General features: G+C 37.1%; 1 protein-coding gene across 2 annotated transcripts in view; it reads left to right on the forward strand.

Annotated features, from left to right (window-relative positions):
- The window catches only part of PTPRZ1 (protein tyrosine phosphatase receptor type Z1), a 191,326-nt gene that overhangs the window by 149,122 nt on the left and 15,991 nt on the right, over nt 1-26,213 (forward strand). The window contains exons 13-23 of one of the 2 annotated variants that reach the window (XM_045191159.3): nt 2,488-2,632; nt 7,844-7,935; nt 12,263-12,348; nt 14,782-14,802; nt 14,964-15,060; nt 18,501-18,583; nt 19,947-20,081; nt 20,646-20,780; nt 21,590-21,753; nt 23,952-24,087; nt 25,493-25,639. In XM_045191159.3, the coding sequence (XP_045047094.2) occupies nt 2,488-2,632; nt 7,844-7,935; nt 12,263-12,348; nt 14,782-14,802; nt 14,964-15,060; nt 18,501-18,583; nt 19,947-20,081; nt 20,646-20,780; nt 21,590-21,753; nt 23,952-24,087; nt 25,493-25,639 (1,241 nt within the window). The remainder of the gene's footprint in view (nt 1-2,487; nt 2,633-7,843; nt 7,936-12,262; nt 12,349-14,781; nt 14,803-14,963; nt 15,061-18,500; nt 18,584-19,946; nt 20,082-20,645; nt 20,781-21,589; nt 21,754-23,951; nt 24,088-25,492; nt 25,640-26,213) is intronic. The other variant, XM_053926660.2, reaches the window with a different exon arrangement.

A 26,213-nucleotide genomic window follows, 5' to 3' on the forward strand; every position in this document is an offset into this window, starting at 1 on the left:
AGATATTTATGTATCTACATATACTTATATACATATTGTTATGAATATTTGTAGCCATTGAAGACCTGTGTAATTATATAAGCTAGTTTTATATGTAAATTATTATACAGCATTGGTTCTCAAACTTGAATGTGAACCAGAATCACCTGGAGGACTTGCTAAAACAGATTTCTGGGCCTTACCCACAGACTTTCTTTTTAAACTATGTGTATTGATTTTTAGAGAGAGAGGGAAAGAGAGAGAGAAACATTGACTCATTTTACTTGTTTATGCATTTGCATTGTTGAATCTTGTATGTGCCCTGACCAGGGATCTAAGCCGCAACGTTGGGTTATGGGGACGATGCTCCAACCAACTGAGATACCTGGCCAAGGCCTCACAGAGTTTCTGAGTCGGCAAATTTGGGTAGTTGGGACAAGCCCAAAATTTGCATTTTTAACAAGTTCCAGGTGAAGCCAATGCTACTATTCTGGTGACTGCACTTTAAGAATGGCTGATACAGATGATAATATTAGGTATTAGGTACCAGGGACTTTGCTAAATGGATGATTTGGTTTATTCCCCACAGACTTTCTATTTAGATAGATTGGTTACAGGAGAAAAAATGTGAAGACAATTATGTGTAAAAGAAGGTGCTTTTGTAAATTTCATAAAGAAATTTTCAATGCATTCACCATCAAATTAATTAGTTTTCTAGATGAACCTCACCATAAGACATAATTACCAGAGCACATGATTAACAAAATAAAAACTAAATTTGGGCTTCTGTCACAAGAATATTAATTACAGCTTAGGTGTCAGCTGACTTAGACTATTTCCACTTTTCAGTTTCATGATTTTTAGGCACATCTTTGAATTCTACATTTTTCTAGCTAATGCTTCCATAGTTACAAGAACAAACATTTTGAGAAATTTGAGTGACGTTTATATGCCTTTGACCTATATGAGTAAATGAAGTTATTGGCTGTTTTTACGCTATCAAGTTACAGAAGGAAGCTATTGTTTTAAATCTTAAGTTCTCTGCAGTAGATAATGCTCCATTTATGAATTTATGTTACTCTAAAAATATTTAAAATTCAATTGAATCCTTTTGTCTCATATCATTAATAGTAAGGTACTTAGTATAACAGCACCAAATGTGCCATTTGTGGAGGAAGCAATGCAGACTCTCACAGAGAATTTAAATGCAGTTCTTTGAAAACTTCTCCAGGTGGACAGGTAGTGGTGTCAGCAGCATCATGGCAGAGAAGTTCTAATATTCAGGCCCCTTCGTTTCCCACTGCACACACCTCAAAATGGATGGAAGGTGGTGACTGGCCACTGACTCCCAGTGGTTGTGAAACTCTTTCAGCAGCTGGGAAGGATAGCTCCGGAAGCTGTGATTTTGAAAGTGCTAGAACAATAGCACACCTGCTTGGTCACAATAAGTAGTCTTTTGTTGTCATTTAAAATGAACCCAAGGAGAGAATTTAGCCTTTTTCATGATTCACATTTGCATATTTGAAAAGAATTCCTTAGATCTACATAGTGCTTCAATTCTTGTGCAGTAGTATTTTTATTTTTATTTTTGATACAAAAAAAGTTGGTAAGGACATTGAAAATAACATTTTTAAAGCATCCCACATTTATTTTTTGTTTTTATTTTTTCTTAATTTATTTTTATTAGATTTTTATCCATTACCTTTTATACCCCCATACCCTCTTCCACCCCTACCCATTCTCTCCCCTCCACAATCACCACACTGTGGTGCATGTCCATAAGTTCTTTTTCCTTTTTTGTTCAATCTGCGTGCCCACCCCCAACCCCAGAGCTGTCAGCTGGGTCTCAATCTATGAGTCTGTCTCTATTTGCTTGTTAGTTTAGTTTGTTCATTAGATTCCACATATGAGTGAAAGCATATGGTATTTGTATCTCTGAGTGGCTTATTTCAGTTAGCATAATGCATCCTACATTTAAATTTTAAAGTCTGCTGATTATCTTAATTAAGGGTTATCTTACTGTAAGAAGGGTTATCCTAAGATTCTCTTTCAATGAAATTATTAACTGCTCCTAATTATTTACCTGATTGCAGGCTTTAAAATAATTCCTTTAAAGTTATGTTTGGAAAATCAAGATTTTATATGGTGATTCAGTAAGTAGCACTGTTTTCCTGATTGTTTTATTTAAACACTGGGTGGTTTTCTTACTTTAACACTTCCATTTCCCTTTTAACAACCTTTTCAAGTCAGTATTGTGCTCATTCCTTGCCACAACTCCCCTACCTGGGTGCGAATCTCTGTTAGGATGTTATAGGTCGTCGGCTCTGATGACCCGCCTTATTTTTAAATTTTGTTTTACTTAAATACACTTATAATCATAGACATTCTTTGCATCTTAGAGTCAAAATTTTAAAGGTAGGCAACAGAGATGAAGATTGCAATTATTTGGTTGAAAAATATTGTAACTTAAAGTTTAAATATCAACTCTCTCCATTTTCTCCAACACAGAGGCCAGTAATAGTAGCCACGAGTCTCGTGTTGGTCTAGCTGAGGGGCTGGAGTCCGAGAAGAAGGCAGTGATACCCCTCGTGGTCGTGTCAGCCCTGACGTTCATCTGTCTAGCGGTTCTTGTGGGTATTCTCATCTACTGGAGGTAAGTCGAGTGTTTGTTTTGGAAATGTATTTCATAAAGCTCAGATTTTTGCCTGTTTTATACTTGAAAGTTCTTCAAAGCATATTCAAAATTCCTTTTCCTTGAGAGCTACCCTTAATTTATCCAGGCCACTATGAATAGGCGAATCTTTGAATCCAGAGACACAGTGATAAAAGATTTGATTGTTCTTCATACTTAAGTCAAACAATTGAAGGTAAAATGCAGGACCTTTGGTTTCAGTTAAGTAATACAGTATTTTGATAGTTGTACTTTCATACTAACCCAACATTCAAACCCTGTCATAATATTAATATGAATCTAAGCATCTCAGATTCAATGCTGCCACTGTTATAATTTCAAAAGTTATCATTTAGCAAAATATAAATTTTTAATCTTCATTTGAGGACATGTTTATTGATTTTTAGAGAAAAAGGGCAGGAAAGAGAAATATCAATCAGTTGCCTCCTTTATGTGCCTCAACTGGGGATTGAATCCACAACCTAGGTATGTGCCCTGACTGGGAATCAAACCCACAACCGTTTGCGGTGTACAGAACGACGCTCCAGCAACTGAGCCACCCGGCTAGGGCAGGAACAATGGAGCCACACGACCAGGGCAGGAAAACATAATTATTGATATAGTAAAAATAATTTTGCAGTAACAGAATTTTGTATGAGAGGCATATCAACTACATACTAATAACAAAAAATAATACCCTGCCCTGGCTGGCATAGCTCACCGGATTGAGCACAGGCCTGCAAATCAGAGGGTTGCCAGTTCAATTCCAAGTCTGGGGCAAATGCCTAAGTTGCAGGCCAGGTCCCCAGTTGAGGGACACATGAGAAGCAACCACATGTTGATGTTTCTATCCCTGTCTTTCTCCTTCCCTTCTCCTCGCTCTAAAAATAAATAAAATCTTTTAAAAAATACCCTATACATACAAGTAAATATCAAGCAATTCAAATATAAATGTAATTAGAAAATAAATTAATGACTATATTAAGACCTGGGATTTTCAAATTTATTATAATTTGCATTGAGGACAAAATTAGCTTCATTTTCATTGATCACCTGCTAAAATCTTTAAAAGACAAGGAAAATTGCACCCCTCATAAGCTTCCCACCTATGGCAAGATGAACACACAGCAAATCAGAAAGTTTAATAGGGATACAATGTAAGTAGTATCAGTGTTATGACTGGGCCTGTTGCAAAACAAGACCTTTATAATAATATAAGGAATTATATCTGTAAACTAAGAAAGGGCATAGCTTAGTACCTTATACTTCTGTTTTAAAGATAATTTTGTTCAAAAGATCTAAAATTAACTACTCTTTGCTTAGCAACATCTTTCTATAAGTACATATCACCACTTTTTGTGTGCTATCCCAAAATACATCCTCTCATTTCATTCAGAAATATTATATGAATTGACTGTTTTCCGTGTATGCAGGGCTATGTTAACTACTATGGGAAAATATTCAAAACTGGATGAAAGAACGACAGTCACTCCTGTTAAGAAATTTATGCTTATTGAAGAGAAATAATTTTTCATGATAAGTATCTAAAATATGACAAAAGTATATGCATGGCAGTCAAGCCTCTAAAGCTAAAAGTTTTAAAATATATAAAGAGATAAAGGTAAAACAGACCAAGTGATCTTGATAGGCCAGAATGGGCAGGTTAAGTGTGCAATGTAGTGCTTGAGCTGGGTAGGACTCAGAAAGTGCAGGCAAGGGAGAAGGGCGTTCTAAGCAGAGGGAAGAAGGCTGGGAAGCAGGATGAGCTGAGTGTGTCTGAGACAGTGAGACCTACAGCGTGTCCCCACAAGTGGTTGCGCATCAGCTGGCTAAGGCAGAATGTTTTCATGGCCGACTGTAATCTCTACCTGACTTCCTTTACAGACCATGCTTTCGTTATCATACATGGGTTAGGTGACTATTTTGTCCATAACTTGATGCAGACAAGGATGCTTTCTCCAGTAATTTCCATAGTTGCCAAGACTCTTTTCACAGAAGACTCCATGCTCAACAGAGTCCCAAGAACACATATAAAATTCACAAATGTTTGCTCTTCATATTGCTTTTCTCCCCACTGGGATTGTTAGCCCACCTTCTTACCACATTGATATCATGTTTATTTAGATGACTGGTTTATATCTAATCTAATTTTACCTGCCAATCAATTTTTGAAGTTAGTGGGAATTGGGGTTAAACAAACTCAAAATAAGAAGGAAAACAGGACCAAATGCTACTTCATAGTAACTAGTGTTAGAATAAACTTCCAATAAAGATGTCAGATGGTTTACAGTTATAACATGGAACTAATTACAATGAGTCTTCTAATCTGTTATTTAATATTTTAAGGTTATTTTCTACAAATTTGAAAATGACTTTTATTCCCTATGATTTGATATTTCATGCAAAATTAAATTTTGGAGTGCTTTTTTATCTTCTATTAGTGAGTCATTCTATCTGTATTATGCAGAGAAAAAAGATAAAGTTTCAAGTTTGAGAATATAATTTGACCCTTACCAATAAAATGTTTCTCTTTTCCTCACAAGTAACACTTTATGTATCTTCCATACAGAATGCATTAGCACTCTTTTATTTTATATCTAACTACCAAATGTTCTGGTATGATCTGTCACTCTTACTTACCTATTCAAAATTTAACATATCAGCCCTAACTCACACCCACTTGAAGTTAATTCACTTTGAAATGTGACTTTTTGTATCAGTAATTCAGTAGGGCTATCATTTGCTAAATAACCAAGTGCTGGTGTTAGTGCATTCTTCAAGATTTGTGTGAATCATCCAAACTCCAGTGTAGATGCATCTGTAAACAAAATGATTTCACTAGCCAATCTAGAAACACTTTAGGCCTTCCTGGAAACTACAACCTATGGAGAGGTTTAACAGTCATACCAACAAGACTCCTAATGGTAACATGGTGCTTATAAGTGTTTCCAAGTTTATATATTTAAACATTTTCTTATCCTATTTTTTCAGGAGAAACTATAACCTTAGATGTTATGCCAAATCCTCTCTTTTGTCTAATTTACCCAACTCAAGGGGGATCCCTATGTTTTCTGTAAACCTGGAGAGAAAGCATGTGGTAGCAGGAAGATGGGACAGATTAGAGGTGATAAAATCTGCGCCCTTTTCCCAGTTCAGCCTGGCATTTCCGATATGGTTTGGGGCATGTCACTGACCCACCTAGGAATTGGTTTTCTATTTTTGCCATTCGGGGGAAGGTTCACTAGATCATCATAAAGATTTCAGTCAGGCCTTCTTTAGTGCTTTTGTCATGAGTACATCCCGGTGAATATTGTTTCATGTATGTATATGGACCTATATAATAGAATAATAAGTACACATCCCTAGCTTTCAATTCCAAATGCTTACTGTGATGAAAAGGTGTAAATTAAATAATCAGATTAACATTGATTGATGGGACCTGTGTCTGCAAGTTTAAAACAGTCTGCACTTTTGTCTTCATGGCTGAGTGATAATTAGCAGGAGACAGAGTTATCAACACTTAGCACATAGATGTGAAGACATCCACTGCTTATATAGAACAGATGGACTATAGATACTGAATCTTTTCATACCTTAAGTAATATGCCTCGACGTTGTTTTCCAGATGTTTTAAGGTATGATTTACATGAGCCAGTTTGTAAGTTTTTAAGATGCAAAATTACTTCAATAAGGAAGCTTTTCAAACAGTTGTTTTTAAAAAAGACAATTTTTAGAGCTTTTTTTAGTAGTTAGAATCTAAAAAATAATACCAAAGGTATATTCAGCAAAGCAACACTCCATCAAAAGCCATGTAGAAAAGAACTGTCCATAGACACATTGTTTTGGCTGGGGGTACAGGGGGGAAGAACTCATTTCAAATTCTCTCTTGATCTTAAATGTAAGTTTGTGGGCCATTGAGGGGAGCCCAGAATAGCAGCCTTCCAGCACGTACCATGCTGCCGTTTAAGTGGAAAGTCACTTCCTAGGTGACACTGTCCTACATAGTACACCAAAGCAATACATGGATGCCCTTCACCCAGAATTTATCCTGCACTGTTTTATTTTCACACTTTCAAGCTTGTTGTTATGGTTTATCAAGTTCTTTTTTAACTAGTTAATGCAAGTAACATTATTGGACAACTTATTTTTTTAAAGCCAAAGAATATCTGATTACATAGCTGGAAAAAGTAGAGTTGGTGTTTACCCAGATACTACAGTGAACATTAGCAACATGTTAGAATTCACTACCAATGTGCTTTAATTTACCTTTTCTATTTTGAGATGTGGCCTTCTTCCCATTCTCTCAGACACATCCTCTATCTATTTACCCATCCACTCAACCATCCATTCATTCATCTTTCTCTAGCTATATATTCCACCTCTCCCTCCCAAATGTTTTGAGACTTTAAGTTAATTCATTTGAGAATCAGGTAGATAAGAGAGTCTAGAATGCACCTGTGGATAACTTATGGTTGGTGAGTTTACTTACCCCTGAAAATCCATCTCATCCTTCAACATTTAACACCTATTGTACTCCTGTTGGGTCTACATAAATCAAAAGACATGGTCCCATCTTCTTTAAAAATGTGACGGGCACAAAACAAATGTATTGCAAAATATATGCTCATTATTTCCTCATTTTGTTCTGTCATTAGTGCATTATCATAGTTACAGTATAAAGCTACCTGTTTTTCTCATCAAAACGTTATCACTGTGGAAATTTCATTTCTACATGGTCATAGCTGGCTGCCCTTCCCTAGCAGCTGAATATGCTCAGAAGGGCCTAGTCACAGAAATATTGAATGAAAACAGCTGTGGGCATGCATTCTTTCCCACTGTGGTCCTGTCCAAGGTGGCAAGATGCTGGTATACAGCCACAGTGGAAGAGTAACTAGGGTGTTGAGGTGTTCTATCTGGGTAAAGCACTACTTGACCCCAACTACAACTTCACATACCATCTCTGCTTTCAGCATGCCTGGTGTCAATTTGCTTGCTCTTCTGCATCTGGTACAGGTAAAGCTGAGATAAACTTGGAGACCATACATTTCTTTAATACCTTGAATTTTATAAAATAGATACAGATTTGAACTTATGTTTGTTTCTGAAGATTTCTGTCATAATTTTCAAGCAGATCCGAAGTTGTCTTATTATCTGTGATAGCTAGAAGTACAAGTTGCTTTCTTTCTTTTCCAGGAAATGCTTCCAGACGGCACACTTTTATTTGGAGGACAGTACTTCTCCTCGAGTAATATCCACACCTTCATCCCCTATTTTTCCAATTTCAGGTAATAGCTTAACATGCGACCATGAGTATCTGGCAGATGTTGAATGAGAAGCAAAATGTTGGAAGGTTTGTCCATATTAGAGTACTTTGCAAATGGCTATAATATACTTCAGTAAATATTCGTGTTGCCCAAAATATGTATTACCGCGTGTATCAGGCCCCAGGTGTATAAGTTATTCTCAGAAATTTTGAACATTCTTAACCATACACATGATGTGGAAAAATAATTTATAATTTTCCGATGTAATATGTTAAAGAACAAACATTTATGGCAGTAACATATTAGTTAAGAATGATGCTAAAAAAAAAGAATGATGCTGAGTTTTGGTCATTTCAGCTACTTTAATGTAAACTTAAGCAACAAAAACAAACTAAATCAATGCTTTTGAGTAGGTAGGACAAGACTCCAAAAATCAGGATAAAGTTTTGGTCCCGTCTGACCATTTGAACTTACGTGAGAAAAAGTTTCTTAACTATATTAGGGAAACATCAACTACTTAATATCAGAACTGACCTGATTAATGATATGTAAGAATTAGCCAGTGTCATCTTGATTAAGACACCCAGCAACCCTAGAGTTCAGTTCACACTATGACTGAGTTCATAGACACTGATTTGATTAACATTGTATAACATTCCAGAATGAAAGTGGTAACAAAAAAGGAATTGTCTAGAAATGGATGGCCTATGGAAGAAGCATGGATAGAGGATGACATAAGGACATGGACAGTCACCAAATCAGGGAGATCAAAAGGAAAAACTCATCCAAATGGTCATTTTACAGAAGCTTATTTATATGTTCTGGTACTACATATATTATTGCTAAAGACCCAAATTCTATCTGAAAGTATCTTCTGAAATTTCATGATTTAAAAAATAGAAGAGGAGGAGTTCCAGCCAAGATGGAGGCATAGATAGAAACCCTTGGCTTTCTCATACAACCAAAAGGAGGATAACAACCAGTGTAAAATTAATAAAAAACCAGAAGTGCCACAAAATCAAACTGCATGGAACTCTGACAACCAAGGAATTGAAGAAACAGTCAACCAGACCAACCAGACTGGTAAGACAGGTGGACAGAGAGAACCCATGGCAAGGCAGTGGTCCATGTGGGCAGGGCTGGCTGAACAGGAAACTGAGACTCAGAGCTGACTGTGAACTATGATGGGGGTTGCCCAGGTGGGAGAAACTCCCAGTCTCACATGAGAGTTTGTTGGAAAGTGGGGCTAGGGCCAGCAGGAGAGCTGCATTGTTCCCTCTCTGGCCCCTCCCCCACAGGCAGCCCTGAAGTGCAGCAAGGAGGTTGGCCCTGCCTGGGGTGAATACCTAAGTCCCCGCCCCGCCCCCTTACAACTTAGCAGGTGTGCCCAGACAAAGAAATATGGCCCACATGAAAGAACACAGCAAAACCTCAGAAAGAGAATTAAGCAATGAGGATATAGCCAACCTATCTGATGGAGAATTTAAAGACCTGGTAATCAAAATGCTCACAGAACTGATTGAGCTTGGTTGAAAAATGAAAAAACAAATGAAGGATACCCAAAGTGAAATAAAGCAAAATATTCATGGAACCAACAGTGACAAGAAGGAAAGGAGAGTCAAAGCAACGATTTGGAACAAAAGGAAAAAATAAGCATCCATCCAGAACAAAATGAAGAAACAGGAATTCAAAATGGTGAAGAGGTTTGTACAAACCTCTGGGACAACCTGAAGTGTTCCAATATCCAAATTATAGGGGTGCCAGAAGGAGAACAACAGCAAAAAATTGAAAACTTATTTGAACAAATAATGAAGGAAAACTTCCCCAATCTGGAGAAGGAAATAGACTTCCAGGAAGTCCAGGAAGCTCAGAGAGTCCCAAGGAAGTTCGACCCAAAGAGGAACACACCAAGCACATCATCATTAAGTTACCCAAGATTAAAGATAAATAGAGAATCCTAAAAGAAGCAAGAGGAAAGGAGAGAATTACCTACAAAGGAGTGCCCATAAGGCTATCAACTGATTTCTCAAAAGAGGCAAGAAGCAGCTGGAAAGAAGTATTTGAAGTCATGAAAGGCAAGGACCTACACCCAAGATTACTCTATCCAGCAAAGCTTTCATTTAGAATGGGAGGGCAGATAAAGTGCTTCCCAGATGAGGTCAAGTTAAAGGAGTTCCTCATCACTAAGCCCTTATTATATGAAATGTTAAAGGGACTTATCCAAGAAAAAGAAAATGAAAAATATTAACAATAAAATGACAACAAACTCACAACTATCAACAAATGAATCTAAAAGAACACTTAAATGAAAACAAAAACTAAGCAAACAACCAGAACAGGAACAGAATCAGAGAAACGGACATTACATGGAAGGATTTCAGTGGAGAGGGGGAAGGGAGGAATAGGGGGGAAAAGGTACAGGGAAGAAGAAGCATGGTTAGTAGTCATAAAATAGATGGGGAGAGATAAAAAATGGTATAGGAAACAGAGGACTCAAAGAACTTATATGTACAACCCATGGACATGAACTAAGTGGGGAGGGGAATGCTGGAGGGTTGGGGGCAGGGCGGAGGAGGGATAAAGGTGGAAAAATTGGGAAAACTGTAATAGCATGATCAATAAAAATACTTTAAAAATAGAAGAAAAAAGGAGAAAACCATTTTCTTTGTAATTTTCAGTAGGCATAGGTATCAGAAATGTTTGGCTTTTTCATCATTCATCAATCTATGCTGTCAATTGCTACTGTTTTATTTCTAGTTTCTAGTTTATATTAAACTTCTGTGTATTTATTTTAGTACAACACAATTTCTTATTAACATATTAGGAATTTTGAGACTGACAGCTCTGTTATCTATTGCATTTTGAGTCCCTTCACTTTCAAACATACCCCTTCTACATACCCCGACAGCATTGGTGTACAAAGTAACCATAGTATTATCCAAAATCTAGCACAAGTTATTACTGACGATATATAAAATGATCCAAAATCAGGACCTTGTTCAGGAAATCCAAAATCCCTGTTCTGCTTCTCAGAGTGGTGATCAAGAGCATCTCCTCTTTTCACCTGCAGCTCTCAAAAGTGCACTCCTGATCCCCCAAATGTGCATGTTTTCACATCAAGTCAGAGAATAAAGACACATGGGTCTCACTCACTTGCAGACTAATTCATTAAGGAAATTACCAAAATAACCCAACTGGGATAAAAAGTAGTCAATTTGCTTGTGCAAAGAGGTTGCCTGTGCAGGATAAATAATATCAATGGGTAGAAGGGCCTGTAGTAGAAGAACCAATGATTTTGATATGACAAATTATTTCTGGATTCTTATCTACTTTATAAATAGGTAAGAATAGCTACGTTCAGGCAAGATCCTTCTGTAGGTGTGAAGGTGACATTACATCTTTGTCTAGTGTCTCTTAAGCTAAACTGGCTAATTCAAGTTTAGTATTCAGGTACAGACATCTAAGAGAGAGAACAGATGGATTCTATTTTTTTTAATCAACTAATTCTTGGTAACTGATGCTTAAAATATTAAATAGGATAGATGCTGAACATCTGTTGATGTAAATAACTGTTTCTAGTGAAATGTGTTTGATGTTTCCTTGTCAGAGAAGTCACTTGTGAAATTGCATACTGTGAACTAGTAATATGTTTAATTCGAGAAATTCTTTCCAGGAATAAAAATAGAGCCTGTTGAAATAATTTGTCCTCTTCACAATTAATTAACAGATTCAATGACTTTGTTTATGTAGCATATTTTCAAGTTAAAATTCTTGAAATATTCAAGATTCAAAGTCCCACAGATTTTGGACAGCATTTTCAATGAATAGTCTGCATATAAATATTCTCTATTATTTGTAAAGTGAAGGGAAAATGTTTTCAACTATAAAAATCAGACTATTTAACAGTGAGACATTAGCTATACAATTTTATAAAACTAAAATTGTACTGTGTATCATGTTAGTCTATGGTAAACTTGATAGCATATTATTTCTGCATTTTTCCCTAGAATGTACATGTAACTCCCACTCGTGTTAGAGAGAGTTACCCATAAAGAGATGCAGTTTGCTAATAAGAAGTGAAGCTTTGCTGATATTTATAATTTAATATTGAGAATTAACTCTTTTCTCTTTACAGTAGAAACAGGAAAGGGATTCTTGGTCAAATTAGAATTTTAAATAGCAGATTATGATTTATAGTAAATACAGAGAAAAATGGAAATTTGGATTATAAAAATAATTAAACTTTGAAGTTGCTTTAGAAGAAGGAACCTAAAAAATCCTTATAAATGAGAAGCACATTCATTTATGTTGAATTACCCTTTCCAAACTCCTTTTTTTATTCACTTAGATGATGTTGGAGCAATTCCAGTAAAGCACTTCCCAAAGCATGTTGCAGACTTACATGCAAGCAGTGGGTTTACTGAAGAATTTGAGGTACGATTTTACTATATTTATTTTAAGTAATACAGAAAATAGCAGACTTGAAAGATTCAGCGGTACACTATTTCTTGACATAATGACAATGAAGCCATTTTCATTTCTTATGTGAATATTAGTTCCATAACCATTATGTCTTTAGGAGATGTGTGATGGTTATCATATTATTTAAAAAATTGGTCTTCCATTTTAAAAAGTCATGTTGTACTAATAGAAAAATTTGAAAACATTATTAGTCGTCCATAAAATACAATTTTCAGCATTCTTTAAAAAAATAATTTGCATTAGTAACACTGATTCCTTTTAATTTTCTAAATATAATTTATACTAAACTACAAAATGTTATGCTTTTCAAAGTACATATAAATTGTTATAAATATTGTACCAGTATAAATACAAAAACATTTATTATACAGGTGTAATAAATATTACACAAAGTAAAATCCCATCTTCTTCTCAAGAAAATATACATTTCTAAAAAAACATTTAAACTTTACAATCTGAAATTTTTTCTAGTAATAGCCCTTAAAATTCTCTTATGAAGAACAGAGAAATATGCCCATTGAACTGTCAGTTTAGCAGCTTTTTCAAAATAAGTAAATTTACTATACTAGGTGATTCTACATTCAACCTTCATCCAGTTCTGGAAGTTATTTGTTTTCATTTCTATTCATATTACCAGTGAAATCCACTTCCACAACGTGAATTAACAACTAATAAATAACAGGGCTGGGATTCAAACCCAGGTCTGTGATTTTAGAGCTCATGTCCTTTCCATTTCAGAAAGCTAGGGATCTCCAGCCTCGCCTCCCCCAACCCCTCCTCTCTAGGAAGTATCAGATTGCTTTTCCATCTCCCCTGCCTGAGTCCCCAAGTACTCTTGGACCCTCTCTTTCAAGCACTTTGGGCTCTGATCCTGATCAGAGGGTGTTCCACTCTTACCATTACACCCAAGAACTGCTACCCAAGAGTCACATCATCCAAGGTATGTTTAGAGAAGGAAAATGGTATAGATTAGAAAGCTTTTAGAAATCACAAGAATAGAAATGAAATGTGGTATGGATTTACTACATTAAAAATAGTCAACTCATTTAATCTTAAATGAAACCTCAGTCATAGCTACATTGAATAATAAAGCAGTGTGAGATAATGACTAAGTCAAGTAGAATAATAGTAACAATTACATATTTAAAACATCAAATTAATTTTTCTCACCTTAGGAGACTTACTGAGTGCTATGATGTTAATTCATAAAGCCTATCAGGTTCACATCAAACAAAATCATAATTGAAAGAGGGAGAATGTGTCAAGGATAGGTCTAATTTCCAAAATATTAAAAACCATTAGGAAAAATAGACAATTTATAATAAAGTTGCTGATAGCCTCTGTGAAAAAACAGATTTATAGCTTTCACACTGTAAAATCTTCTTGAATACTATCAAGCTATTGTAATAATAAAATTAATACAATAAAGTCAAAACATGTTTTCTTAATTCTGTTGCTTTTAACTTACAGTCTGAGTCAAGAAAAGTTTTCATTAATAATTATCTTAATAACTAATAATGCTACACCTCTTAAGTGGTTCATATATTAAATAGTGTTTAAATCTAGAATCAAATGACTTGTTGCAAAAAAAAAATCCTCAAAAGCTTATTTGGAGATAGGCTGAGCCATTTTCTGATTGAATCAGATTCATATTTGGGTTATATACTTTCTTAAAATTTATAAGGTTTCATGTTATTATTTTAATATTAAATAACTGTGAATTCCAAATTAATATACTTAACAAACATCTCTAAAAAGGATTTTAGTTCACATTGAAAGATATTTGCCAGAAGTAACTTTTCTATACCCAGTAAAGTTTAAATTAAAAAGAGGTATACTAATTGAATATATAGAAAGTAATGCTATCTGAATTTTTATTCAAAATACACTAGAATGTATGATTAAAAAGTTTTTGGAGATTTTTAACATTTTGGCAACCCTAAACCTGTTACAAACCACCTAATAGGAAGCAGTTTATTCTTTAAAATTACTCAAAATAAACAAAAATATGTAACACTAATTCAGAGTTTCAAATAGTGCTACAGTGACCAAATTATATTTCAATATCAGCAAAGCTGACTAATATGATAAAATGTGCCATCAAATATACGATTCTTCTCATCTGCATTTAAAAAAATTCATTGTATTATTATCCCCTTTTTTAAAATGTTAACTTTTACATAATTTTAAAGTTCCAAAATTATTTGAATTTTTGATTTGCATGCATCTGTTTGAAACATTCTATTTTGTTAGTATTTGACAAGTGTATTTATTGCATGATCATAGTTTTCCATTGTAAACCTAATATGAACGCTTTTTTTTCTCATTTGTCGTGTGCTGTGGAATTTGATTTCTTTACTTTTTTGGCATTCATTCCCTCATTAGACACTGAAAGAGTTTTACCAGGTAAGGCATTATTTCACTGCATTTTCTTTTAGCCAAGAAATAGTTGTAACATGTAAAATTTTGTGGATAGACTATTTTGTTTGTTTTGTCCTCATTATATTTTAAGGCACTTCATTTGAAAAGATATGTGTTAAACTGTCTCACGTACAATTTCTCTACAGGAAGTTCAGAGCTGTACTGTTGACTTAGGTATTACAGCAGACAGCTCCAATCACCCCGACAATAAGCACAAGAACCGATATATAAATATCGTTGCCTGTAAGTATGTCCTTAACTCAGCCCCAACTGTGTTATCATTGTCTGTGCCTTTTATTTAACGTTGTCCTGACGTCTTCTGAGAGCAGACTCACTGCAGCTGTTTCAGGACCTGTACACCAGGGAGTAAGATTTGTGTTAGATCACACATCACATGTATCGCTCCAATTTAAATAACTCTGTAATTAATGACACCTGTTTCTTTTAAATAAAACAAACTAAATTTTAATCCATCCCTTTCTTCAAGCCCCGTGAACTTGAAATCTTTGTGCGTGTGTTTTCTTTTTCTTTTCTTTTCTTTTTTTATTGTTGTTCAATTACTGTTGTCCCAATTTTCCCCTGTTGCTCTCCCCTGCCCCCCCCCAAACTCCACTAACCCAGTCAGTCCCCACCCTGTTGTCCATTACCATGGGTCCTTTGTACATGTTCCTTGACTAGACCCTTCCCCTTCTTTCCCCATTATCCCTCTCCCCACTCCCCTCTGGTTACTGTCAATTTGTTCCTTATTTCCATGTCTCTGGTTATATTTTGTTCATTTGTTTGTTTTGTTCATTAAGTCCTACTTATAGTGAGATCATATGGTATTTGTATTTCGACACCTGGCTTATACCACTTAGCATAATACTCTCCAGTTCCATCCATGCCATTGCAAAGGGTAGGTTTCTTTCTGCTGTGTAGTATTCCATTGTGTAAATTACCACAGTTTTTTGATCTAGTCACCTACTGATGGGCACTTAGGCTATTTCCAGCACTTGGCTATTATAAATAACACTGCTATCAGCATTGAGGTGCATAAGTTCTTTTAAATTGGTGTTTTAGGGTTCTAAGGGTAATAATCCCAGCAGTGGAAACAGTGGATTAAAAGGCAATTCCATTTTTAGTTTTTTAAGGAAATTCCATACTGCTTTCCACAGTGGCTGCAACAGTCTGCATTCCCACCAACAGTGTGTTAGGGTTCCCTTTTCTCCACATCCTCTCCAACACTTGTTGCTTGTTGATCTATTAATGATGTCCATTCTAACTAGTGTGAAGTGGTATCTCATTGTGGTTTTCATGTGCATCTTTCTGATCACTAGAGATATTGAGCATTCTTTCATATATCTATGTGTCCTCTATAGTCCTCCTTGGAGAAATGTCTGTTCAGGTCCTTTGCCTATTTTTAAATTGGGTTGTTTGTCTTCCTGGTGTTGAGTCATGAGTTCTTCACATATTTTGGAGATCAAACCCTTGTCTGAAGCATGATTGGCAAATATGTTTTCCATTATTAGTTCTTATGATTTCTGTCCTTATTTATATTCTATGGTCCTATTTGCACTTGAGATCTACTTACTGTTATGTGAATTTATTAACCAAGTAATATTTGTTTAAACTTTATTTTTTCCTTCCACCCTTTCTTCCCTCTCTTGCCTTTCTTCCTGGGGTCCTAAAAAGGTTAGTTGGATTCCTTTTTTCCCTTTATTTTCTTCATGGTTTCTCTTTTTCTTCTCAATGAAAAGTTATCTGGCTCTTTTCCTTAATGCAAGTTTATGTAATTTTTTCCTATGAAATTACCATCTTTTGCCCTGGCTGGTGTGGCTCAGCGGATTGAGTGCTGGCCTGTGAACCAAAGGGTCACCAGTTTGATTCCCAGTCAGGGAACATGCCTGGGTTGTGGGCCAGGTCTTCGGTGGGATACTCGTGAGAGGCAACCACACATTGATGTTTCTCTCCCTCTGTTTCTCCCTCCTTCTCCCTCTGTGTAAAAATAAACAAATAAAATCTTTTAAAAGTTACCACCTTTTTTAATTGAAGTATAATTGACATACAACATTATATTAGTTTCATGTGTACCACATAATTCAACAATTGCTTACAGCACCTCTTGTTTACATCTCTTTCCTCTTATTTTTATTTATATTCCCTCTCCTCCACCTCCTACAGTTCATCTTCCCTTCCCCTTCCTAAACTTCTACTTACATTCCTTTTTATTTATTCCATGTGCTTCCCTAGATTCATGTGAACATGGTATTACCAGCTTGGTTATTTAAATTCTGGCCCCATTCTAGTTTCTGGAAGCCAATGAAGCTGCACTCTCCTCCCTCTTATTAGCACATTTTCTAGTTCACTTAGGTGCTGCCTTCCTTTCCACAGGGCTTACACCAGTTTTTATTTTTTTAGTAGAAGGTTCCACTTCATGTGTGTCTTCCTCAACTGAAGTGGCTGCACATAAAAACTCAGCTGCTCTTGGGGAGGGTGAAGCTGTTAAACTGTTCCCTCTACAAGCTGAATAGAAAATACCCAGAGGTAATTAAGAAGAGGATGGAGACGATCATTTTGTTGAACACAATTATGTGCCTGGCACTGTAAAGGCATTATTTTGTTTATTCCCTGAAACAGCCTGGCAAAATAGGTAATAACAATCCAACTTTAGAGATGAAGAAAAACAAAAAATTACCCAGTAACATCCATCAAAAATATATTTGAACCAAAATAGAAAATTGGGTGAGCCTGGCCTTGCACCCCTTGTTACATTGCCAAACATGATTTCTGTGCATATCCCTGCACCTTTGTGAGATGCTGTTGCCACCAAAGCATTAATATCCCTGCGTATCTCTTTACCTTGTCATGGTTTGGTCTATACTCACTTCTTCATCCTTGAAAAGAACAAAGAGTCTGTCCTGTGAAACCACCAAGTTTCCTTCCTGTAACTCATTCCTTTTTCATTCTGTAGTTCCTCCAAATAATTAGTTTTTCTGTAGAAATGAAGTTAATCCCAAACTCCTCATTTCAACACATTTTAAATACCACATTATACAGCGTGTAAGTTACCAGTTTTCATTCCCTATATTGACAGGGCGGGATCCATGTTTGTTGTTGGACAACTTTTCTCCTGTCCACCTTTGACGTAGTTTCTCTTTGAGCTTCTTCCCTTGAAAGAGCCATTTGCTGTAGCCATTCACAGAAACTTCCTTGGTCCCTTCTGCTTCCTTAGCTCCATCATCTTCAGGGCATATATCCTGCCACCGCTCCTCAGCTCTCTGAGACCCCCATCACTCTTCTCTCCTGCCAGTGCTCTCCCCAGTTCACAGCCCCAGCATCCACCTTTAGATACCCAGCTAAGATGCCAAGTTCAGGTTCATCTCAGCAAAAATGCTTATTATCATCCCAAATCAATACAGGTTCATCCTTCATGTCCCCCTACTACTTTTCATCTCTATTGATACCTGAGCATTCTTTTCTGTGTATATGTCCACTCTCACCTTCTATGCTAGAAAACCTCTTGAAGGAAGAAGATTTTGTTATTTTATCTTTATCTTTGCCATTTCTGTACCCCCAAAAGCCTACTGAAGTAAATTATATTTGCATTGAATTTAATTATACTGATAAATTATTATGATATATAAAGGAACTTTATGCTAAAAAGTAGTCAGTACTATAATGAAATATTTTCTTTTTTATTACAGATGATCATAGTAGAGTTAAGCTTGCACAACTAGCTGAAAAAGATGGCAAACTGACTGATTACATCAATGCCAATTATGTTGATGTAAGCATGTTTTAACTAAAATATTATGGAAATTATATTAGAATAAGAATTTATTATGTATCAAACATATACTAGTATTTAACGCATGTTATATGTGGTAGATAATAATCAGTGGTGAGAGATTCCATGTCTAAAGGATTTCTGATTGAATAATAGCTAAGCTCATGTATTTGGCTTATCTTCTAGATGAGAGAGGAATTCGTGCTGGGAATGTATCTTCAAGGTAGAATACATAGATAGATTGGTGATAGATAGATGATGATAGATAGATAGATAGATAGATAGATAGATAGATAGATAGATATAAATACAGATATATTTAGAGAGGTTCATAACCTCTTCAATTTGAATGGCCAGACCACTGCTTATTCTGGATGCTCGAGACCCCTGGGACAGTGCTGTGTAGATAGCAGATGATCAATGAGTCCTGACTGAAAACTTTCCAAGGTGGTTCTGGCTAAGAGTGATAACTACTAAACCAGTTATCAGCCTTCATTATCTTGAGCATCCCTCAGGATACCCAGCTTTGAAGACTGTTTTAGAACTCTTCAGGGGCTACAGACCACTGACTTACTGGTTTTTCACTGTGGTCATTAGAATGTTAGCGGAAATGTTATTTTCCTGACCATGACCTCTCAATCTTGCTGCCTTCAGTTTTATTCTCTGTGGGACACTGATTTCAAAAAAGTGAGCACCAAATATAAATATACAGTGGGTTCATTATAGCAACCACTTCATGCTTCCAGAGAAGGCAATATGTATGTCATATCGAACATGGGCTGGGCAGTCAGAAGTGGCTTTGAATCCCAGCTCTGCCACTGGCTAGCTGTGGGAGCTCGGAAAGCCACCTAACTCCTCCGAGTGTCAGTTTCCTCATCTCCAAATCAGGATGATGCTTCCATTTTGCATGTATCTTATGGATTACGGACAATGCTTGTAAAGCATCTGGGCCAGCAATGGATGCTAAGGGAAGGATAGCAATTAATCATTAGTGTTGCTCAGTTCCACCAAGAAGAGGGTAAGGAAACAACATCAGAGGATTCCCAACTGTTGTAGACAATTAAGCCCCAATGCCTGAAGTATGTTTCAAAGCAGCACAGTTAGGGACCAGATATTAAGCACAATACATAGACTTAGATGAAATGTACTTATGCTGAAGGTACAAAGAATTGTGCACCGTTTTTCTACAAAAACCCATAGTTAAAGAAGAGTTGCTATATTTGTTAGCACTATCAAGTCTCTCCAGCTTTTCAAGTTTTTATTGTTTTATAGAAAAAAATGTATGACTTAAAAACCTAAATCTTAGATGGTTAATGGCAAACAAATCAGTTAATAAGAAATGTTTGTCCATTTGTTTCTTCAGGGTTACAACAGACCGAAAGCTTACATTGCTGCCCAAGGCCCACTGAAATCCACAGCTGAAGACTTTTGGAGAATGATATGGGAGCATAATGTGGAAGTCATCGTCATGATAACAAACCTCGTGGAGAAGGGAAGGGTGTGTGTGTAATCTATTATGACATCCCCAAAGGAATGATCTGAGGTGCTTTAAATTGCCTTTAATAGAGTCAGCATTAGGAAGCAGCAAAAGTTATGAGAGCTCATCAGGATTGCTTTCTAATAAGTATGAGAGCTAAAGAAAAAGTGTTAACATTATAAGTCAAAAAGTTTCACTATAAATCAAGTCGTCTGCTATTGAAATGCATTCTTCATACTGCAAGAAAAGTAAATGGGGCTCATTGCAAAGCAACGTAGAGTCAGTGCGATTTTCATTCAGAAGAGCTGTCTTCCAGCGCTGGCTCCATAGAGACTCAGAACACCTGATCACACTTTCTGCATCTACAAGGGAGCTGGACCAGATCATTTCTAGTCCCTTTCAGTTCTGTGATTCTGTCTTTGGTCTCATCTATAGCCAATCTACAATTACTTAGAAAGGAAAGAAACATTTGGAACAGTGAGAGAGTCCATTCCTGTTACAGTCTCAGACCTTCACAAATTTCAGGGACTACTCTACATAAAGCATTTGGACATGGAAATAGCATCTCTACTTTCCCTTTTGCAGAGAAAATGTGACCAGTACTGGCCTGCTGATGGTAGTGAAGAGTATGGAAACTTTCTGGTCACTCAGAAGAGTGTTCAAATCCTTGCTTATTATACTGTGAGGAATTTTACTCTAAGAAACACAAAGATAAAAAAGGTAAGTCCACAAATAATAGACACCCTCATTTGAGTAACACATCTGGTCCATTTTCAAGTGACTGGATGGTATAACCAAGGTAAGGTAAAGAGTGTTTAATTAAAGGCATTAAGAGTTCTTATCGCAGCCACACCTCAATCCCACAGGTTCCTTCCAAGTCTCTAAATGCCAGCTGTGGCTTTGGCACAAGATTGGTCATGGCGCTGATGGTTGCAGTGGATGCGATGCAAGGGAAAAAATCCTGCCCCTTTGAGAACTGCACACTCAACTAAAATTAGTAGAGCTTGAAGTAAGGAAGGGGGAAAAATGTCCAAAACAGTGATGTATTAGTGAGGGAGGCTGTTGGGGAGGGAGAGAGAGAAAGATAGAGGGAGAGCCTGAGAGAGGCTGAGAGAATGAGATTCACTGACCCCAGGCTAGAATTCACACAGAGTTTCTGTGTTAAAGACTTGAGGAGAATTCCTTCCTCTTCTGGAAACCTCAGTTTCCTCTTAAGGCCTTCAACTAATTGGATGAAGCACACTCATATTTGGAGCATAATCTGTTTTACTCAAAGTGTACTGAGTTAAAATATCAATCGCATCTAAAAATATCTTGAGAGCAACATCTGGTATAACTGGTGTTTGACCAAACCATAGACCTCTACGGCCGGGCCAGGTTGCCACACGAAATGAGCCATCACAAATGAGTGTACATTTCTGCTTCCTTGTGGACTGCCAACATCAAGCTCTGAATCCTCAGTTGCTGTTTAAGAGCTCCGTGTGTGTTTGTGAGTATATGCCTGTTACTAGCCGTCTGGTCTCTTTCAGGGCTCCCAGAAAGGAAGACCCAATGGGCGTGTGGTCACGCAGTACCACTACACGCAGTGGCCTGACATGGGAGTGCCAGAGTACTCGCTGCCCGTGCTGACCTTCGTCAGGAAGGCGGCCCATGCCAAGCGCTACGCAGTGGGGCCTGTTGTTGTCCACTGCAGGTGAGACTCAGAGACGGGTTTCTAATCCATGGAATTGCTTCTGAAAATAACAAGGGAAGCAGTGGAACCAAGATTTTGCTAAAGGGGGAATGATTTCATGAAGTAATTTCAATGACATTCCATGCCCCTTTTCATAAATATTGATCACTAGGAGATGTGTATGACAGAATCTGAATTTGATTGTGGCATATTTCAAAGCACCAGATATTTTTACGATGTTTATTATCTTATTTGATTGTTCAGTTGGGTTTCAACTTATTAACTATGTGAAGCAGGCAGAACAGTGTTTTACCATTAAACATTTATTACAGAACAGGGGGTCAGCAAAAGTAGGTTTACGGTTGTGAGTATGTGAAACACAGAGCTTAGTGTTGTGTTTTTATTTATGAATTATTTTATTATTTTCCATATGAACAACTGTGAACCTACTTTTGCCCAACCTGTGTATTGGCATGCGATAAAAATGGTTGAGGAGCAACCCCTGTTCCTGGGACTTAATAGTCTCTTGTAGAGTTATTATGCCAGGTTTACATTAGAGAAAACCCAGCACACTGGGTGTGAGGAATTTGACAAAATAGCTTTATGTTGTTTAAAAACAGCTTGGGATCTAAAACCCCTTCTCACTTTCCCAATTTCTTTCTAATTATTGAATGTGTTATCAACTCCTCCTGGCCCAAGTATTTTAATTCCCAAGCCTAGGTTGATGATAAGAAACAATGGTATGTCAGAGACAGAGGAAACAATGTTAGAGCTTTCAGGTAATGTATTCCAGTTAAAATAAAGGGAGCAGTTAACGTTTACTGCACGTTGACTCTATACCAAGCTTCATGACCACAAAAATCAAATTCGTTTCTATGTGCAGTGTTTTTGTAAAGCAGTGTCTGTTTTTTGTACAAGCAGGTATTTTCCTTTGATATACAGCTTATCTGACGTATTCTAATTACCTATCTCAGTAGTTTCATGAGACAAAGTCTGAGAGACCTATCTTGAGTTTTTTAATCTGTTAGCCTGAAGATAAGCTGAGGGAAACAGGAAGATGCGAGAAAACTAGCCCTGAAGGTCAGGAATTGTTTCTGAGCAAATGGAGAAAGAACAGGGTATTGTGCTGAGCAGGTGCTTATTTTCCACTCTAGCACTTTCTACTTGTCAGAGCCTCTGAAAAGAATCCCTGTCTCTGAATTCTGTCCCTTCGGTAGAGTCTTTGAAGGAGTCAGTAGATAATGGCCCTTTAGAAATGACTGAAGTTATTCTTTATACCTCACGATCTCACTGAAATGATGTTTTCAGCTGCAAGCCTTATCAAATTCTTTTTCCCGTGAATGCGGAAGCTTTACAAACATGTCTACCTGGCAATACAGACCCTGGGACCTTTTCTTTTCAGAACTTGGTGAAGCTAGCACTTTGACTTTTCTCAGGTTATTGTCTATTTGCTATGCTCTGATACATAACATTTTCATTGTATAGTATAAACTGAATAACAAATGTAATTATTGAATAAAATGTCCCCAACAGAAATAGTGAGATTGTTTTGCAGTTTGACAAGTGGCAAAATTTTTTTTTAAAAAACAAAGGTTTTGTTATTTGAAGCATTATGCTTAACAACTAAATTGCTTACAGTTTGGAATTGCTAATTATTTGTTATGAGGCTCATTTGCTTCATCTTCAGGAAAGAAATTAATTTATGAGACAGCTTGTAGTGACCTATTTTAAAACTTATTCTATGCTTGACATTGAAATAGTCTTTTCTTTAGTAAAAGGCAAAAGATTTATATGATCTGAAGACAAACCTGAGCATTATGCTAAGTGCAATAAGCCAGGCGGTGAGGGACAAATGCCATATGATCTCACCTTTAACTGGAACATAATCAACAAAAGAAAAAAGCAAACAAAATATAACCAGAGTCATTGAAATTAAACAATCTAACAATAGCCAGGGGGGAGGGGGGTGGGGACAGTGGGGAGATGGGTTTTCCGGAACTACTATAAAGGACACCAGGACAAAACCAAGGGGGAGGGTGGAAGCAAGGGAGGGAGGTGGGTTTGGATGGGGTGAGGGGAGGGTTGGGGAGAAAATGCAGACAACTGTAGTTGAACAACAATAAAATAATTTAAAAAAAAATAAAAGGTAAAAAGAATAAAAGGACTGTGCTTTTGAAATATAAAAAAAAGAAATAGTCTTTTCTTTGTGTTCTCTTTAGTGCTGGAGTTGGAAGAACAGGCACATATATTGTGCTAGACAGTATGTTGCAGCAAATTCAACACGAAGGCACGGTCAACGTGTTTGGCTTCCTAAAACACATTCGTTCACAAAGAAATTATTTGGTGCAAACTGAGGTATGATAAAAGGGATAACTATTTAGCTAAGGGTTGTAAAAGTCACTAGAATGCTAAAGCTGGATAGACCAGAGTTTGTATTGGCAGGTGAATTAGTTTGGTGGGTCTGCCATAATAAAGTACTGCGAACCCAGTGGTTTAAAACTGTTACACATATGTATTGTCTCATAGTTCTGGGGGGAGAAGTCCAAAATCAAGGTATTAGCAACATCCTCCTGCCTCTGAAACCTCTAGAGAAAGATCCTTTATTATGTCTTCAACCTTCTAGTGCCCATGCATTGCTGTGATGGAGCAGCAAAATTTTATTCTCCGCCTTTGTCTTCAAACAGCTGTCTTCCCTCTGTGTCTGTGTCCAAATTTCCATCTTATAAGGACAGTAGTCACTATCTCATTCTAACTAACTACATCTTCAATGACTCTATAAATAAGGTCACATTCTGAGGTAATAGTGGTTAGGGCTTCAACAGATCTTCTGGGGAACAAAATAAACCAGTAACAGTTAATTGCATATAAATCATGGATTGGCCAGCTAAATTTTGTCTATTTTGTGACCAAATGGGGAATATCTTTAAAATAACACTAGTGACAGAGAAAATTCAGAAAATAGGTAAGAAGATCAATCAACACCTGTTTTGCTAGCAAAATCCTGAAGATTTTCCTGCCTATAGTGAATGAATAGATTCCTTTTCATAAATAAAAATGTATGAGTTAGGATCAAATTCTATTTCTTCTATTTCTTGTTTGGCCCATCCGTTTTACCCACCTATGACACAGGACAAAGTCTACATGTCTGCATTTGTTCTCACTATGTCTAAATAAAAATGAATGAAATTGAAAATTATGGGTGCAACTTGAAAGTTATCAGAAATATATGGTTGATTTTAAAACAAAACCAAATTTCATACCATGAAGGAAATGACATCCTAGTCACATAAGGCCAGAGAAGAGTCCTGTAGGTAAAAGAGAAGATAACTCTTAAAAACTGTACAGATAATTGAGCTAAATTTTACATGACTGGCTAAAAGGAGGACGGGAATGGGCAGAGGGGAAGACCCATCCGAGGTGTAGACAGCTGGAAGTCCTCATGCACAGTGTGGACGTGCTCCTCAAGTTGAAGGATGGACAGAAAGGTGTTGCTCTGCCTCCCTAAACCTTCCTGCCTCCTTCCCACAAATGTCAGTCCACCAGAAATAAAGAGATGAGGGCTAAGAAGAGCTGTGTTCTATCTACATTGCCTCCTTCCCTCCACCTGACTTCCTGCCAGGCCTGATAAGCAATCTTTCATAGGTTTCTCTCCACCCTTTTTAAAACTCTTTCTGTGTGTCAGTGGAAGGTACTGCTTTTATACCTACATACACACAAGAAAAACCTGAAGTAATATTCCTTACCGTCTTTGTTTTACCAGGAACAGTATGTCTTCATTCATGATGCGCTGGTTGAGGCCATACTTAGCAAGGAGACCGAAGTGCCAGACGGTCACATTCATGCCTATGTCAATGCGCTCCTCATTCCTGGGCCCACAGGCAAAACAAAGCTCGAGAAACAATTCAAGGTGAGTCCTTTCAGAAGCCTCTTGGGTGTCCTCGCAGAATTGAATGAGCCTGCCTCTCCGCATTTGAGTCGACAAGGCCACGTGGATGGGTTGAGAGTGCTGTCGGCACAGTGGCTTGTATTGTTCTTTACAACAGGCAAGGAGGCCAAGCCACGTGGTAAATTTCAAGGAGAACCTTAATTTTGAGTGGCAAGAGGAAAAGTTCTCAGAAACCCTAGAATAACTTTGTAAATGCAGACTTGGTCTGGGAAAGGAGGGCACAGAGCCTAACAGAATGAACAGACAGAACTGATAATACAGACTGTACAAGTGCTTTCTTTGCTTTGAAAAACCCAGACCACTCAAGCCTGAGTGCTGTGGCTCAGGCTGTTCACACTGCTCTTTAGAAACATCTCCCTCACTTGAAGCCCCTGGACTAGAATAGGCCACCCCACCACAAGAGCTTCTTCAGCTCCGTTTCCCCACTCACCCTGGCACAAGGCAGTGAACTGGGGGGGGAGGGCGTGGTTTTGGGTGGTGTTCTTGTTCAACAATATTCCTCCTGCAACCCGGCTCTTTGACCTCCAGTAATCAG

This window comes from Desmodus rotundus, chromosome 6 (assembly GCF_022682495.2).
Source record: "Desmodus rotundus isolate HL8 chromosome 6, HLdesRot8A.1, whole genome shotgun sequence".
NCBI lineage: Eukaryota > Metazoa > Chordata > Mammalia > Chiroptera > Phyllostomidae > Desmodus > Desmodus rotundus.